We start from the raw sequence: 15507 nt of genomic DNA on the forward strand, positions 1-15507 counted from the left end.
AATATGTCTAAAGTGGAATTCTTTGATTTCCCGTATCCTACCTCATCCATTCCTAGTCTTCCTCATCTTAGCAAAGCCACCAGTTGCTAAAACATCCACCCAGTTGCTAAAACCAAATATTTGGGAGTTATTATCTCTCTCTCTCCCTCACCACTGACATCCAATACTTTGGCAAGTTCTTCAATTCTACCTCCAAAATGTACCTCAAATTAATCCAAATTTCACCACCATGTTCTCTACCAACACTTTCATTTATCCATAATCTTTTGTTTGGGCAACTGTAATTGTTTCCTAGCGGGTCTCTCAACTACAGTCTTGCTCCTCTCTCTACAGACAGCATCAAGGGATCCCTTAAAAAATAGAAACCATTCCCCTGCTTATACCCTTCAACAGCATCCTTTTTCACTTAAAACAAATCCAAACACTTTATACAAGCTCTAGAATTCCCTCTGTGATGTGGCCCTTTTCTACCTCTCCCTCTTACTCATGATGCTTCAACCATAGCTTCCATCTTTCTGTTTGGCTTACGTGGTATACTAGGTTGAATAGTATCCTCCCCAAATTCATGTCCACCAGAACCTCAGAATGTCACCTTATTTGGAAATAGGGTCTTTGCAGATGTAATTAAGATGAGGTCATAATGGATTAAGGTGGCCCTAAATCCAATGGATGACATTTTTATAAGAAAAAAGGAGAGGGAGATTCAGACACGGAGACACAGAGGAGACATTCACAGGGAAGAAGGGCATGTAAAGACGGAGGCAGAGATTGAAGTGATGCAACTACAAGCCAAGGAAGAAGCTAAGAAGAGGCAAGGAAAGATTCTTCCCGTGAGCCTTCAGAGGGAGCGGGCTCTGCTGACACCTTGATTTCAGACGTATAGCCTCCCAAAATGAAGACAATAAACTTTTGTTTTAGGCCACTCAGTGTGTGGAAATTTGTTACAGCAGTCCTGGAAAGCTAATAGATGTGGCAAGCTCCTTCCTGCCTTGGAAACTTTGTACCTGCTGTTCCCTTTACGTGGAAACCTCTTCTACTGGGTCATCACATGGCTGGTTTCATATCATCCTTTCTGGTCTCCACTGGGATCTGTCTCCTCAGAGATGCCTTCCTCAACCACCCTAAAGTCACTTCCCTTGAATTACTGTGAACCACAACTCCTTTACTTTTCTTCATAGCACTTACCACTCTGAAATTACTTTATAGATTTCTTTGAATATTTATTTGTTATCTTTCTTATCCTAACAGATGCAGGCTACATAAGAATCACAGCTACATACCCAACACCCAGACAAGTACCTTGTATATGAGAGGAACTCAATAAATATTTGTTAAATGAACTTATTAAATAAAGGCTCAGAACAGTCAAAGAAGAAAACTTTCCCAGTGTCACACCACCAGGAAGTGGCAAAGCTGTGACTTAAACGCAGGTGCTCTGATGCTAGAGCCCAAGCTTATAACCATTATGCAATAACATTATAGTTAACTTTGATGCAGAGGAGGAATAAATAAAATTTGGGATGGGGTCCAATAAGAAAATAAGACACAAAAGAGATTAATTTTACTCTAGTTATTGGAGTTAGAGCATGGCAGCATCAGCTGGAAAAATAAGACTGGGTTTGCAGTGCAAGTCTGACCTAGAAGATTAATTTAAGGCCAGGAAGAAACCTTCTCTTAACATAAGGTTGGGGAGCTGTCCAAGGCCCCTGGTGCTGAATTCCAGGTTTGAGTTGAATGGTGTCATAGAGGCATCTTTCTCATCCAATGACACAGCTAAGACAGTGCATCCTGAGAGCCAGCTATCTGAGTGGTGCTTCCGGTTTCTCACCTTCCTGATTATCCCAGAGCTGAGCTCCCCGGTTAAGGCAGTTCTGGGCTCTCATTCCTGGAGGTCCCCTCCTCCAGCGCTTCCAAACGTTTATAGGGACTCATTCCCTGTATTAAATATCTCCTGTCTTAAAATATCTAAAGAAATTTCTTTTATCTGTAATAAAACCCTGACTGATAGGACACCCAATTCAGCCCACATTAGTGCTTTCTAAATTAGATCAACTTAGAGTTTCATATTTCTTTTTGCTTCCTTATCTACCCCTTACTCAGATTGCACGTGAAGAAAGCCCTAGAAGCTGACCCAGTGAGCAAGAAAGCTTACTTTTTGAGAAGTATAGGGGCAATGATGAAAAGATTGTAAACTCCTATTTTGTTTTTTACATCCCTATTGTTGAAAGCAACAACAAAAAAAACAACTCAGGGTTTTACAATAATTAATCAGGATTCATGGTCCCCCAGATCCACTCTAGCCAGAATTTGGAGGGGAGCAGAGGAGGGAGGTGAGTTTGGCCCCGGGGAATCCACAGACCCTCTTTCTGCTACATTGCCAGCTCAGGACGGGCTGCCCACATTCCTTGGTTCAGGGCCCCTTCCTCACAATGACGTCACTCCAACCTCTGTTCTGGTCATCACATTCTCTCCTTTTGACTCTGACCTTCCTTCCTCCCTCTTATAAAGACCATTGTGATTATATTGCCTCCTCACATGCCCCAGAAAATCCAGGATAATCTCCCCATCTCAAGACCCTTGACTTAATCACATCCACAAAACCCCTTTGGTCATGTCAGGTGGCATATTCACAGGTTCTGGGGATTAGGGTATGGACAGCTTTGGGGGGCATAATTCTGTCTACCACATGCGTGGTATGAGGGAGCTGGCCTTAGGAGGCAAAGCTGATGCACTTCCTGGGGCCTGATGTGATTCTCTCAAATGTACTGGCTGTTTAAATTGAAACTCTTGTCTGGGGATGTATTTCTTTTCTTTCCTTTTTTTTTTTTCAACATCTTTACTGGAGTATGATTGCTCTACAATGGTGCGTTAGCTTCTGCTGTATAATAAAGTGAATCAACCATACGTATACACATATATCCATACCCCTCCCTCTTGCATCTCCCTCCCACCCTCCCTAGGTGATGTATTGCTTAGTGCTTTGTATCTTTCCCTTTGGCCACAAACTTGGCCTGATGCAGGCTGCTTCCAGTGCCTGACTATTCCCTTCTGCAAGCCCAGAATCTTCAGGAAGGAGCCCAGACCAGAGAGAGCGCAATTCTACCTCCAGATATCTGGCCATTCAACTAATTGTTCCTGAGCCCTTGCTCAGGTTCTGCTTTAGGTGCTAGGAAAACTGTGGAGGACCAGACAGATAGCATGGGATTTACGTGTTTGTGGGGATGACATGAAACACACCAGCAAGTAAACAAAAAAAAAGAGGCAGCTAAACATACAAATGCATAGGGAATGAAGGATATTGATAAGGGTACGTATAAAGATGGTGAAACAACTCAATATGATAGATCAGCGGTCAGCAAACATTTTATTTAAAGAGCCAGATAGTAAATATTTCAGATTTTCTAGGCCACGTCTCAACTACTCAAATCTCCCATCAGAGCAAAAGAAGTCAGAGACAGTACTTAAACTAATGGGTGTGGCAATGGTCCAATAAAACTCTATTCATGGAAACAGGCCCGATTTGACCCACAGATTGGAGCTTGCTGACTCCTGTAATAGAGCAGAACTAGGTGGGATGGGACAGTTTTAGGTAGAATAGTCAGGGAAGGCTTCTCTGAGGAGGTGACATTTGAGCTAATGCCCAAGTGACGCAAAGAAGTCGGCCATGCCGAGACTTGAAGGAAGTGTTCCAGGATGTGGGAATAGCAAAGGCATTGCCCCGAGGTGCAAAGCAGCCTCTGAGGAGCTTAAGTCCATGCGGCCAGGGCATAGGGAGGGAGGAAGAGGCTGGCTCAGTCAAGGTTTTGTGACCCAGGAAAGAGCTCTCAAGGGATAACTACAGAGAGTTTTTCTTTTTTCCTTTTGGTCTCACAGCATGCAGGATCTTAGTTCCCTGACCAGGGATTGAACCTGTGACCCCTGCAGTGCAAGCACGGAGTCGTAACCACTGGACCGCCAGGGAATTCCCTAAAGAGAATTTAATGAAGGCATAGAGGTGGGGACTTGGTTAAGGGAATGATAACGACACCCCCAGAGACCTGTACCTGGTAGATGGAAGCTGTGCCTCTCTGGAACGCAGGGGGAACTGTAGCAGTGGGAGCGAGGTCACCCAGAGCGTGGAACGTGGCCTTTGCCAAATAAATGCCCAGAAGGCCGCAGGGATAAACAGCCTGACCTCGTTCTCTCTTCCCACTTTAAATCACCTGCCGGTGCCTCCCATTGGCTGAGCCCAACCAGGAGTCAGAGGTCAAGGGAACCAGGGTGATAGAACCACAAATGTCAGACTCCTGGGAAAGAGAGCAGGTGAGAGAAAGGCAGAGAACGACCTGGAGGGAAAAACAGGGAATACCAAGCCCACAGGGTATGGAGTTGCGATTTTATTGTAACTTCGATAGGGATGGAGTTGCCATAAAATACGGATTACCCAACAATTTGAATTTCAGATAAACAACAAATACGGGTTTCGTATAAGTAGCCTCAGGACATACTTATACCAAACCCGTATTCATTGTTTATCTGAAATTCAAGTTGAACCAGGTGGCCTGTATTTTTATTTGCTAAACCTGGCAACCCTAGATGGGGAAACCCTGAAGGAATTTGAAGCAAAGGAATAACAATCTAATTTAGAATTTAATAAATACATTTATTTATAAAATCAAGAAAATTTTAATGACTATAAATAAGTTCAGAAGATTCAGAGACATAGAAATAAGCTCCAGGGGCGTTTAGACACCATCAGGGTGCAAAGTCTCCACCTACCAGGTACAGCAGCCTATGCAGACGGAAGCCTGGACAGACACCTGGCACCGGCCGGAGGAACCCTGTCTTCACTTTGCGTCGTCCTTTTCTGTTTATCCAGGCCTTTCCTGCCCAGTATCTCATTCCGCCCTTAACACATTCCCGTGTGCAAAGTAGGTCACACTGATTGTTGTTACGCAGTCCTTATGCAGATATAGAAACCAAGGCTCAGAGAGGTGAAGCGACCTACCCAAGGTCACACAGTGGAGGCAGCAGAAGGGCCAAGGTCACCACTCAGGTCTGGGCAACTCCAAAGTGCTTTCCTCTCGGCGCCATTGCTCTCTGTCCTTCCAGGTATCCAGCAGGTCTGTCTAGCCGTTCTAGGTGCTTGCCGCCCGGCCCGGGTTTCAGGAGCAGTATGGAGTGCCCGGGGTCAGCTGCTGGCCTCGGTGCCTGTCATATCTTCGCTGGAGCCGGGCATGAAGGTGGTGGACCCTCCTTGCCTCCTGGGTCTTGAAGAAGGAGGCAGCGATGCTGTGCCTCAGGCGCCGGGCATAGGTCTCCAGGAGGACCGTGGAGCAAGCGACGAGCTGCAGGGCGCCTGCAGCCAGGTGGGCGGCTGTGTGCGGGCGCCGGGGGGGCAGCAGCGGGCAGCCAGGGGCGACGAAGCGCAGCTCCCACTGGAAGGAGTTGTGGGCAGAGAGGAAGGGGCTCTCCAGAGGCGGCTGGTTGAAGAGGAAAGGGATGAAGCCCAGGATGGTGTATGCAGCCTTCAAAAAGGAGAAAAAGGCAAAGTCAGCAGAGAGACACCCCAGCCGTTCCCTGCCCCCCACCACATCTGGATGCTCGTGGGTCTGGACGGGTCCAGCTTTCCCTGTCCTCATCTGCAAAATGGGCGCAAAATCTGACCGTTTTGAGGAGGGTCAACTGAGATCAGGAATCTGAAACAGGCTTTTTACGGACTGAAAAGCACCATACAAATGCTATTTATATTGTTATTACTCTTTGCAGGGAACACTTTAGAGAAAACCAATTCATGCTTAAGGGCATTTACTCTTTTCTGAGCCCTTAGCGAAACTTCAGACGTTCTAGTCCATCAAGTAAGCACAATTTTATGAGGATGAGTCCATGAGCAGCCTCATTTAAAAGACGGGAACCTGGGCTTCCCTGGTGGCACAGTGGTTGAGAGTCCGCCTGCCGATGCAGGGGACATGGGTTCGTGCCCCGGTCCGGGAGGATCCCACATGCCGCGGAGCGGCTGGGCCCGTGAGCCATGGCCGCTGAGCCTGCGCGTCCGGAGCCTGTGCTCCGCAAGGGGAGAGGCCACAACAGCGAGAGGCCCGCGTACCGCAAAAAAAATACAAAACAGGAAGCTGGCAGGATTGGTCCATGGGCTGTTCCTAAGGCTTCCTCCAGTCTGTTATCTACAGATGTGAGCTATTAATAATAGTCACTATTTATTAAACATCTCCCACGTGGTGTGGGGCCGCCTAGGTACTTCTAGAGACAACCACATGTTAAGACTCCCAGTAACCTTGTAGGGTAAGGAGGATTGATCCAGTCTGTACAAGTGAGAAAAATGAGGCTGGGATATGCTGCGACGTGTGAAGAGTGGCCTTGGGGAGCAAATTATTTTAATATATCTTCACCTGCGATAAGGGGTGAAAACAGAACCCACTGCCTCAGGCTGTCGTGAGAATTACCTGGTTCGTCTGCCAAAGCCCCTGGATCCCACAGCGTATCCAAGCACCACGACTCGAAGGCAAGTAAATTCAATTTTGAGTCAAGGGTTTAACAAACCCTATCCTCTCCCTCAAGGAAATGACTCTGTGCCCACCTTCCTGTCACGGCACTTACATCGTATTTGATGGTGAGCGTGACGGGCACAGCGGGAAGCTGCTGAGCCCAGCCCACGGCTGCCTGCGCCAGGAGAAAGGCCACGTGGTCCACGGCCACTGTCACGGCTGTGGCCATCAGGAGCAGGGTAAGCAGCCCCAGCCGTAGGAGACAACTCAGCAGCTCCCCCTGGGACAGCCTTGGCCGGGCCGCCCACAGCAGCCAGGCTGGTGGGGAGGCCACCAGGTGCGTGGCCCCGGCCTCTGCCAGCTGCTGAGCCAGCTGCCAGGTAGCATAGATGTTATCAAACTGCAGGTCCGTCAGGTATCGATGGAGGTACCAGGCTGAATCCACCAGGAGGCCCAGCATAAAGAGCGCTGTGACTGCCCGCTGGGTCCCCAGGGCCACCACCTGGGCCAAGGACTCCAGGCCGGAGAAGTCCTCCAGGACCTGCTGAGCGACCCTGAACACGTGGAGCCGGAAGGCGGAGCCATCGCCCTGGGCCTGGAGCGCCAGGCCCTGGCTGCCTGCTTGGCCGTCAGGGCCCAGAGCCTGGGAGGCTCTGTGCAGCTGGTGAGTGGTGTTGAGCAGACTCTCCAGGGAGCCCTCCGTGACACACCTCAGCACCTGCCCAGCTGCGTGCATGTTGGCCAAGATGTTGGGCACCACGACAATGGCCAGGGTGGCGGTACTCCAGGATAGGAGCAGGCGGCGGCCCTGCTCCGTGCCCAGGGTGGGCACGCTGAGTGCAAACAGACAGCGGGCGGGGGGCACCAGTCCCAGGCCCAGGAAGGCCAGGAGGCCACAGACAGTGGCCACCATGGCCGAGGGCCCTAGAGGATAAAGCAGCAGGGACACCAGCCCATAGTAGGTCAGACCCGCGGCAGCAATGGCCAGGGAACCGCACAGGAGGAGCTGGGTGAGCAGCTGGCCACAGCTGGCTGGGACAGGCTGGGAGAAGACAACCCAGGCGGCCTGCAGCAGGGCAAGGGCCTTGTGGAGCCCCAGGTACCAGAATCTCCACCTGCACACAAGGAAATAGGGGGAGCCTCTATCAGGAGGGTTGGGGCATTGTGTGTCTACCCAATGCCCCTGCCCTACAAACTCGTCAACTGCCAACAGGCTCCACCCCTTTAGCCACAGTGGCGGGCACTCCTCCCAGGTGGGCCAATCAGAGTAACCCACCCCAAACCCACATGACCTAAGCTGAGCCAATCAGAGCCTTCCCCAGGATTATTCTCACTGAGTTGTCAGGGAAGAACTAGTTTCCATGCAGTTCCTGAGGATGAGAGGATGAATACCTGGGCTGCTTGTGCCTTGTGAGGGCAACTGGTGCAAGGGAATGAAAGAGTCATGGAGAGAGAAGCACAAATGAAAGAGAGAGGATGAGAGAGAGAGAAATGGGGAGAGATGCTTTTTCACTTGAATTCATAATCTTGGTCAGCTCAGTGTGACCCTGGACACTCCTTCTTTATGGATCTCAGTATCTCCTCTATAATTTAGAGGATGGGAAGAGTGGACCAGTTGATCTCTGAGGAACTTTTCTCCTCTATTGTACTCTTATTTATTCATTCAACAAATATTTATTAAGCAACTACTCTGTGCTAGCCATTGGAGAAACAGGAATGGATAAAACAGAGGAGAATTCCTGGCCTCATAGAGCTTCCATGCAAGAGTGATTGCAGAGGAATAGTAAGAAGAGGTTGGGCTCTGGATACGTTTTGCTGGAAGAGCCAACACGATTGGCAGACTGATTGGTTGTGAGTGTGAGAGAAAGAGGGGGGTTCAGGATGACAATGAGGTTTTGTGTCTGAGCAGCTGAAAGCACTGAGGTGTTGTTTCCTGAGATGGGAAATCTGTGGTTGAAACAGGTTGGGGTGGAGGGGAGAGAGGAAGAATTCAGCTGGCAGTCAGAAATTTGAGCTGCGAGCTGCTGAATGTGTGATTGGAAACAATCTGGAACTCAGAGGAGAGAGCAGGCTGGAGATATAAAGCTGGGAGTTGTGGATTGATAGATGGTATTTAAAGTCATGGGGTAGATGAGATTCCTTAAGACCATGTGCTGACGGGAAGGAAAGAGCTCCGAAGACAGAGCTTAGTGGCGCTCCAGGGTTCATGGGTTGGGAGATGAGGAGGAACCAGCCCAGGAGACCAAGAAGCCAGGCACTGTGGAGCTTGGGAAGCCAAGTCAATGAAATGTTTCAAGAAGGGAGTGAGCAAACGTGTCAAGTGCCGCTGGTGGGTCAAGAAGGATGAGAGCTGAGCAATGACCATTGGATTTAGCCACGTGGAAGTCACTGGTGACCTGGACCAGGGCAGCTGGGTGGCTTGTTCACTAGAGTGGACCCAAGGGAGGCTGGATGGAGAAGAAATTGAGGCACGAGTGCCGACAACGGTTTCAGGTCATTTTTGCAGTAAAGGTGCAGAGAAATGTTGTAGTAGTTGACATGGGAAATGGAACCAAGTTCCTTTAGGATGGAGGAACTTGAGCATGTTTGCAGATGGGGGATCCAATCAAGAGGGGAGACATTGATGAAAGGGAGGCTTGCTGGTGTGACATTCTTCAGTGAGTGGCATGGGTAAGATTGAGAGCATGGAAACTGGGGCTGGTCTTAGAAAGGAGCAGGGGCTGTTCATCCTTAGTAGCAGGTGGGAAGGCACAGGAAATGGTTACAGGTGATGGTGAATGGACAGGTAAGGTGTGCGTACTAATGTATCGGTATCAACCAGTATACACAGAACAGAGCAATAGTTAAGGGCGTGACCTCCAGACTGCTTGGGTTCAAATCCCTGCTTCATCACTCACCATCTGTGTGACCTTGGTCAAGTTTCTTAACCTCTTCGTGCCTCAGTTTTCTCATCTGTAAAATGGTGCATAAAAGTGATACCTCATAGGGTCATGGCACATAGGAAGTACCATGTCAGCTATTACCTGTCACTAGAGCCTCAATTCCACCAGGGCAGGGACTTGGTCTCTTTTGATCACTGATAAATACCAAGGACCTAGAATAGTGTCTGATGTATAGGGGGTGCTCCATAAATATTTGTGGACTGTAGCATGTTTACTTCTGTTTGTTCAGGGTAGCAGGAAGGCACATCAGCACTGATGGTGAGGATGCTAGAGGAGATGATGGAAATTTGAAGGCGAAGAAGAAGGTATAACATAGGTGGCCAGGAAAGTGGGAGAGTAAATGAACTCGGGAAGTTAGACACATGCTGGGCGGCATTGAGGACCCACTTGAAGTTAGAGGTGACGAATTAGGGTCTTCCCAGTCCCGCTGACATTTTAATTTGGGACTAAACTCCCTTCTACTGTGTAATTCATATTTGAAACATGGTAGCTGTTAAAATGATAGCTAATAATTTGAATGACATTGGAATGGAAAACCAATTCTAAATCGTATTGGGTGCCAAGGTCTGTGCTGAATGTGGTAAATGCTGAGGAACCTGCTGCCATTCGTTGGGAGCTTACTCTGAGCCAAGCACGACGGCAAGCCCTAAGCATGCGTTTTCTCATTCAATTCTCACAACAGTCTCGTAGACATTATTATTACTCCCATTTCGCAGATGGGGAAACTGAGGCTCAAAGAGGTGAGGATTTACCCAAGGTCACACAGCCAGGGAATGGCAGAGACTGAGACCTAGCTCATACCCATCAGGCTTGACCACTGACTGTTTTCTTGCCTGTGGCCCCCAGTGTCCAAGTCCCCAGACCTACCCGGTCCTGACGAGATGCTCAGCTATCTCCTGGGGGGCCCTCATGCTCCCTGAACAGCAGTGGATCTGGGCAGGCGGGCTCAGGCAGCGAAGGTAAGTGGAGAGGAAGTGGGGGGGAATTCCGTCCTCCAAAAGTGACCAGAACTGTCACTTCTGCTTTTCTGCCCTGATTTAAGTGCCTCTGGTGGCCTTGTCCCGCCCTGCCTGGGCCCACCTCCCAGAGGGGTGGGCAAGCTGAGTCATCCTCTTCCGGCAGGCAGGAGCCAGTGGAAGGTGTGGGAGGAGAGAAGAGGCCTTTTCCAAGCAAAGTCTCTAATCCTGATAGCAGGAAGGTAGAATTAGTCCCATTTTACAGAGGAGGAAACTGAGGCTCAGAGAAGCCATACAGCTCATTAGCGGTAGTGCTGGGGCTAGAACTCAGCTCGGCTTCATGTTCCTTCCCCCTGCGTAGTTATGTGCCCCCAGAAGAGCGTGATCTCTAACTCTTAGGGGGTGGAAACCCACAGGAGACAATTGGACCGCTGCTATGACTTTCCAATCGTCAGGGACTCTGGTCTCCCTCTCAGCTCCCTTCCTGTCTTTATCCCAACATGGACCTGGCTTCCAGTCACAGTTCCGTCCTTCCCTAGCTGTGTGACCTTGGGCAGGTGACCTTGCCTCTCTGTCCCAGTTTTCTCCTCTTAAAAGAGCGTAAGGATAAGAACAGTTAACATTTATCGAGCACTTGTTAAGTATCAGGCACTCTGCTACATAGCTTCTCTTGGCGTTCACTGAATCTTTTTTTTCCAACAACCCTTTGTGGCAGGGACTGTTATTTCCATTCTTTAGTTCAGAAAACTGAGATCCAGAGACTTAAGTCCCTTAACCCAGCCGCTCAGTTAGTAACAGGTAGAGCCACGATTTATAGTCAGCATCCTTGCTCCAGAGTTTACTGGTCAGCCACTGGGCCCTACTGGTGGGGAGGGAAGAATTCACAAGGTTCACATTGACCTTGGGATGCGTCTGGCACTGCCAAGAGCAGGCACTCAGTGAACGTGAATTCTCTATTTGTGGGCTCTGTCGCAGTCACTGCCCTGCAGGTACGCTTCTGGGCTGTTCTGAAAGCCAATCCCTTCCTGGAAAGCAGACCCTCCTCCCCCCAACACTCCAGTGTCTCTGTGCCCCATCACTGCCAGCAGGACCACCTCCGCCAGGAGGCCTCTCCTGAGCCCCCAGCCCCCCACCCTACAGGATGGACTGGGGCGGGGGGCACAGTTAGGCGGTGTTCCAGACTCCCTGTCGTTTCCTTTCTAAGGACATTGCCTGGGTCACTTGCTCAGGCCTGAAGGAGCGTGTTCCATGGCCCAGATAAGGGAAGTGGCATTCTCATAGTCACACAATTGGATGAGACACCTGTAGTCCTCAGAGGGCTTAACACCCTTCCTGGATCACAAGCCGCTCTAGGAAGCCGGGCCACTGTCAAGTCTGCAAAGAACTGGGCACACACAGTAGACGAAGAGCAGGAAATGCAGGCACCTGCAGGGGCCACCTAAGGTAAGGAGCAGAGGGCCAGGCGGAAACAGCGGTGAACTGCCATGTGGAGGCCCTTCGAAAAAGGTAGCTTCTACTCCGCTCCAGCTAGGGCTTGAAGCCCCTCAAAAATGAGGCCCAACATTACCAGGGTGGCCAGTTTTTCCAAAGATGCCAGTCATTCCCAATTTTATGTAGAAGCCTCCAAGTTTCAAAAGCCAGTATTTTTAAAAAGTGAAAGACCCTTGTGCAGGCCAATCTTGGTAGGTCTGCGGGCCAAAGCCAGCATAAAGGCCACCAGTTTACAAGTTCTGACAGAGGCCTCAGTAGGACTGATGCAGGGAGCAGTCTAGCTGTTCCTCTGATCTGCAGGGTCCCTGGGGTGGAGGTGGCAGACTTCACTCAAAGGCCAGCTATGCCACTTACTGTGCTGTGTGACCTTGGGAAAGACACTGTCCCTCTCTGAACTTGGATGTACTCTGCTATAATGAGGAGAATACTAGTACGTGCTTCTTAGGGTTGAGAATTCAATGTGCTAATGTATGTTCAGTGCACAGTAGACAATATATAAATGCTCCAGGCCAGCTCTTTCCAACCTGGACTGATAGTTTGGCCTGAGTGAGCCCCAGGCTTCTCAGACCAGATCTTACAGGCCTCTATGATGCCCACTGGACCAGATCCCGTGGCCTGGGTCCCATCACACAGGAAACTTCAGGGCATTGTGCTGGTCGGAGGGAAAAGTCCTGGAAAACACCGGCATTTGCTTAGTTACTGCACTGGCACGAGGGAGCTGATTGGTTAAGGAACATGTTGGTCATTTCCCCAGGGCCTCTAGTGGATGCATAAGATCTGGGAGGATGTGAGCACAGGGAGAGAAAGGGCAGAAGATATTTTTGGCTTTTCTCAGCACATACGGGCAGTCACTTCTGCCTATATAAGGCTGGCCTGAGCCTAAGCCCACAACATCCGGAAGGAGTGTCTGAATCATCAAAAATAGAATGCGCTTTGCTGAGCGGAATTCTGGGTGGAAGATTCAGAGCCATAAGACAGAACATGAAGAGGAAGTGGTAAGTCTTCAGTTCTAGAATCACAATCAGAGGTCCATAGAATATTAGAGTCATTGAAGTTTACAGCTTGTGGGGGTAGAATGTTGCCACCGTCCAGTTGGCTTCAGAATGTGGAGAGGTGGCTAGAGTCTTATCGGATAGGCAGTGCTCTCTTAGAGAAATGATGTGAGTCACATAGAAAGTTTTTAAATTTCTAGTGGTCACATTAAAAAAGTGAAAATAATTTTAATAAAATATTTTATTCAACCTAATGCATCCAAAATATTATCCTTTTAACATGTAATTAATACAAAAAAATTATAAAGGAGGACCTGGATTGGCTGCATCAAAGGACTCCCTTACATTCTGGCTTCTGTTGGTATGACGGTTAATTTCATGTGTCAACTTGGTGGGGCCATGGTATCCAGATATTTGATCAAACATTATTCTGGATCTTTCTGTGAGGGTGTTTCCACATGAGATTTACATTTAAATCAATGGAGTTTTAATAAAGCAGATTGCTCTCCATAACGTGGTGGGCCTCGTTTAATCAGTTGAAGGCCTGAAAAGAACAAAAGGCCAACTTCGCCTGAGCAAGAGGGAATTCTGCTAGCAGGCGGCCTTTGGGCTCGAACTGCAACTCTTTCCATACGTACACATCTTGTTGGTTCTGTTTCTCTGGAGAACCCTCATCAATACAGCTGTGTTTGCCCATTGGGGAGCCCCAGCAGGAGAGCTGAGAGAGAGAGAGAGGCAAGGAAGACCCAGGGCAGCTACTTCCCTGTGAAGTCATCAAGGGCTGGATGTGTCCCTGGACTAAAGTTGCCAGCTCCAGGTTAGCAGCTGTCCTGCAGACCCCGGGCTGAGAGGTGCTTCTCCATGACTAGCCCTTCCTCTCACCACCAGGGTCTATGCTTTCTCTTGTGGTTTCCATAAGTGACCACCTGCCCACACCTTGTAACTAGACCCTCATCTCTCAGATGGGGAAAACAGAGTCCAAACAGTAAAGGGCCTGCTTAAGGTCATACAGATGTTATGAGCGGAGCCGGCTGTCCAATTCGGCTTACTGAACTCCTCCCTCAACGAGGAGTGAGTTTTACTCACCTTTTTTCCCCATTTACCCTCACAGCTTCCATTCCTCTGCCCACATGATCCTGCGCTTCTCTTTGACGTTTGTGCCGGAGTCTGTCCGTGTCCATGCTATCACTCCACATTTCATCGCGTCTGCTTGTGGCCATGTTTCCACGGTGTGCTTCCTCCATGTTTTATTTAAATGCCCCTCTTCCCCAGTGATGGTCACCTTGGTGGCCTCCAGCTCCTTGGTACCTCAGACAACTGTGGCATGAATATCCTCCTACATTGTCTCCTTAGGGACCCCTGGGATAGTTTTGCTGGGATATAAGCCCAAGAACAGGATGGGCCATAGGAACGCAGACAATGAATCCCCAATTACTACCAAGGTGCTTGCCAGGCTGACGGTAATAGTTGTCTCGCCAACAGAAAACAAGGGTTTCTGTGCCCTCGCATTTCACCATCACTCACTGTCCACTTTTCTAGTTTTTGTCAGTCTGATTGGCATGTTGTTGAACCGTGGCTTAACTTGCACCTACCTGATTACAAGTGGTCTGAGCGTCTCTTTATAAAGCCGCTGGCCACTCACATATCCCTTTTCAGAACGGCATATTCGTAACTTTCACCCAGTTTTCTCTTGGGTGTTATGGTGGAAGGCTTCCAAAGTTGGTGGCTAGCCATCTTCTGCCCTGTGTGTGGATGGCACTCCTCCCATTAAGGAGCGGAGTTATTTCCCTCCCCTTGAACCAGGCTAACCCTGTGACCTGATGTGACCAATACAATGTGGCAGAATTGACGTTCGTTCTTGGACTCCCAAGCCCACGCCTTAAGGGGACTTGTAGCTTCTGCTTTTGCCTTCTCAGAAGCCCACTGCCACGTACAGAGGTCCAGGCTGGACTCCTGGAGAAGCCACGTGACCCTGGAGGGTCCACAGCCACCATGCACTTTCCAGCGCCAGCTAAACCCCCAGCTGAGTGGCCCCAGCCACACCATGTACAGCAGAGACAAAACCAGGCCTGCAGAACTCTGACCAAGTGCAGAAATGTGTTGTGTTTTAAGGCCCTGAACTTTGGGGTGATTTGTTACGCAGCCTCAGGTACGTGTTTTGTTTTTGTCTCTTCTGGCTTCTGGGTATTTCTTGTGTATTCCAGATGAGTCCTTGGTAAATTTCTAACGACTCTGTACCATCCCTGCCATCTCCTTTCTGCCCACACCACCTTGAGCACATGGCTGACTCCTACCGGTCTCAGCCCAGGGCCGCCTCCTCAGAGAAGTCCTCCCTGACCACCCTGGCTAACACAGCCTTTATAGCTAACATAGCCATAGGTTTCTCACATTGGCCAGTTTCATTTTCTTCTTAGCCCACATTATGACCCAGAGTCACTTTACCTATTTGTTTACCTGCCTACTGCCTGTCTCCAGGGCTAATTTCCATGTGGCTGGGGACAGTGGACTAGCACGTAACAGATTCTAAATAAATACTGTTGAATGAATAAATGGAAGAATGAGTGAATGAAGAAATGAGCCAAACAGACCCCAGATTGAAGAGTGAGTTTGCTTTCTCATAAATTCTAGTATAGATTTACTTATC

General features: G+C 49.2%; 1 protein-coding gene across 1 annotated transcript; it reads right to left on the reverse strand.

Moving 5' to 3' along the window:
* Positions 1-5144: 5144 nt before the first annotated feature.
* Positions 5145-10335, reverse strand: OCSTAMP (osteoclast stimulatory transmembrane protein; the record flags this gene model as incomplete). Its single annotated transcript, XM_082857850.1, has 3 exons — positions 5145-5507; positions 6595-7597; positions 10292-10335. The coding sequence occupies 3 exons, from the start codon at positions 10333-10335 to the stop codon at positions 5145-5147; spliced, it is 1410 nt and encodes a 469-aa protein (XP_082713976.1).
* Positions 10336-15507: the final 5172 nt, after the last annotated feature.

The sequence above is a fragment of the Leucopleurus acutus genome (assembly GCF_964270905.1).
Source record: "Leucopleurus acutus genome assembly, chromosome: 16".
In the NCBI taxonomy this organism is placed as follows: Eukaryota; Metazoa; Chordata; class Mammalia; order Artiodactyla; family Delphinidae; genus Leucopleurus; species Leucopleurus acutus.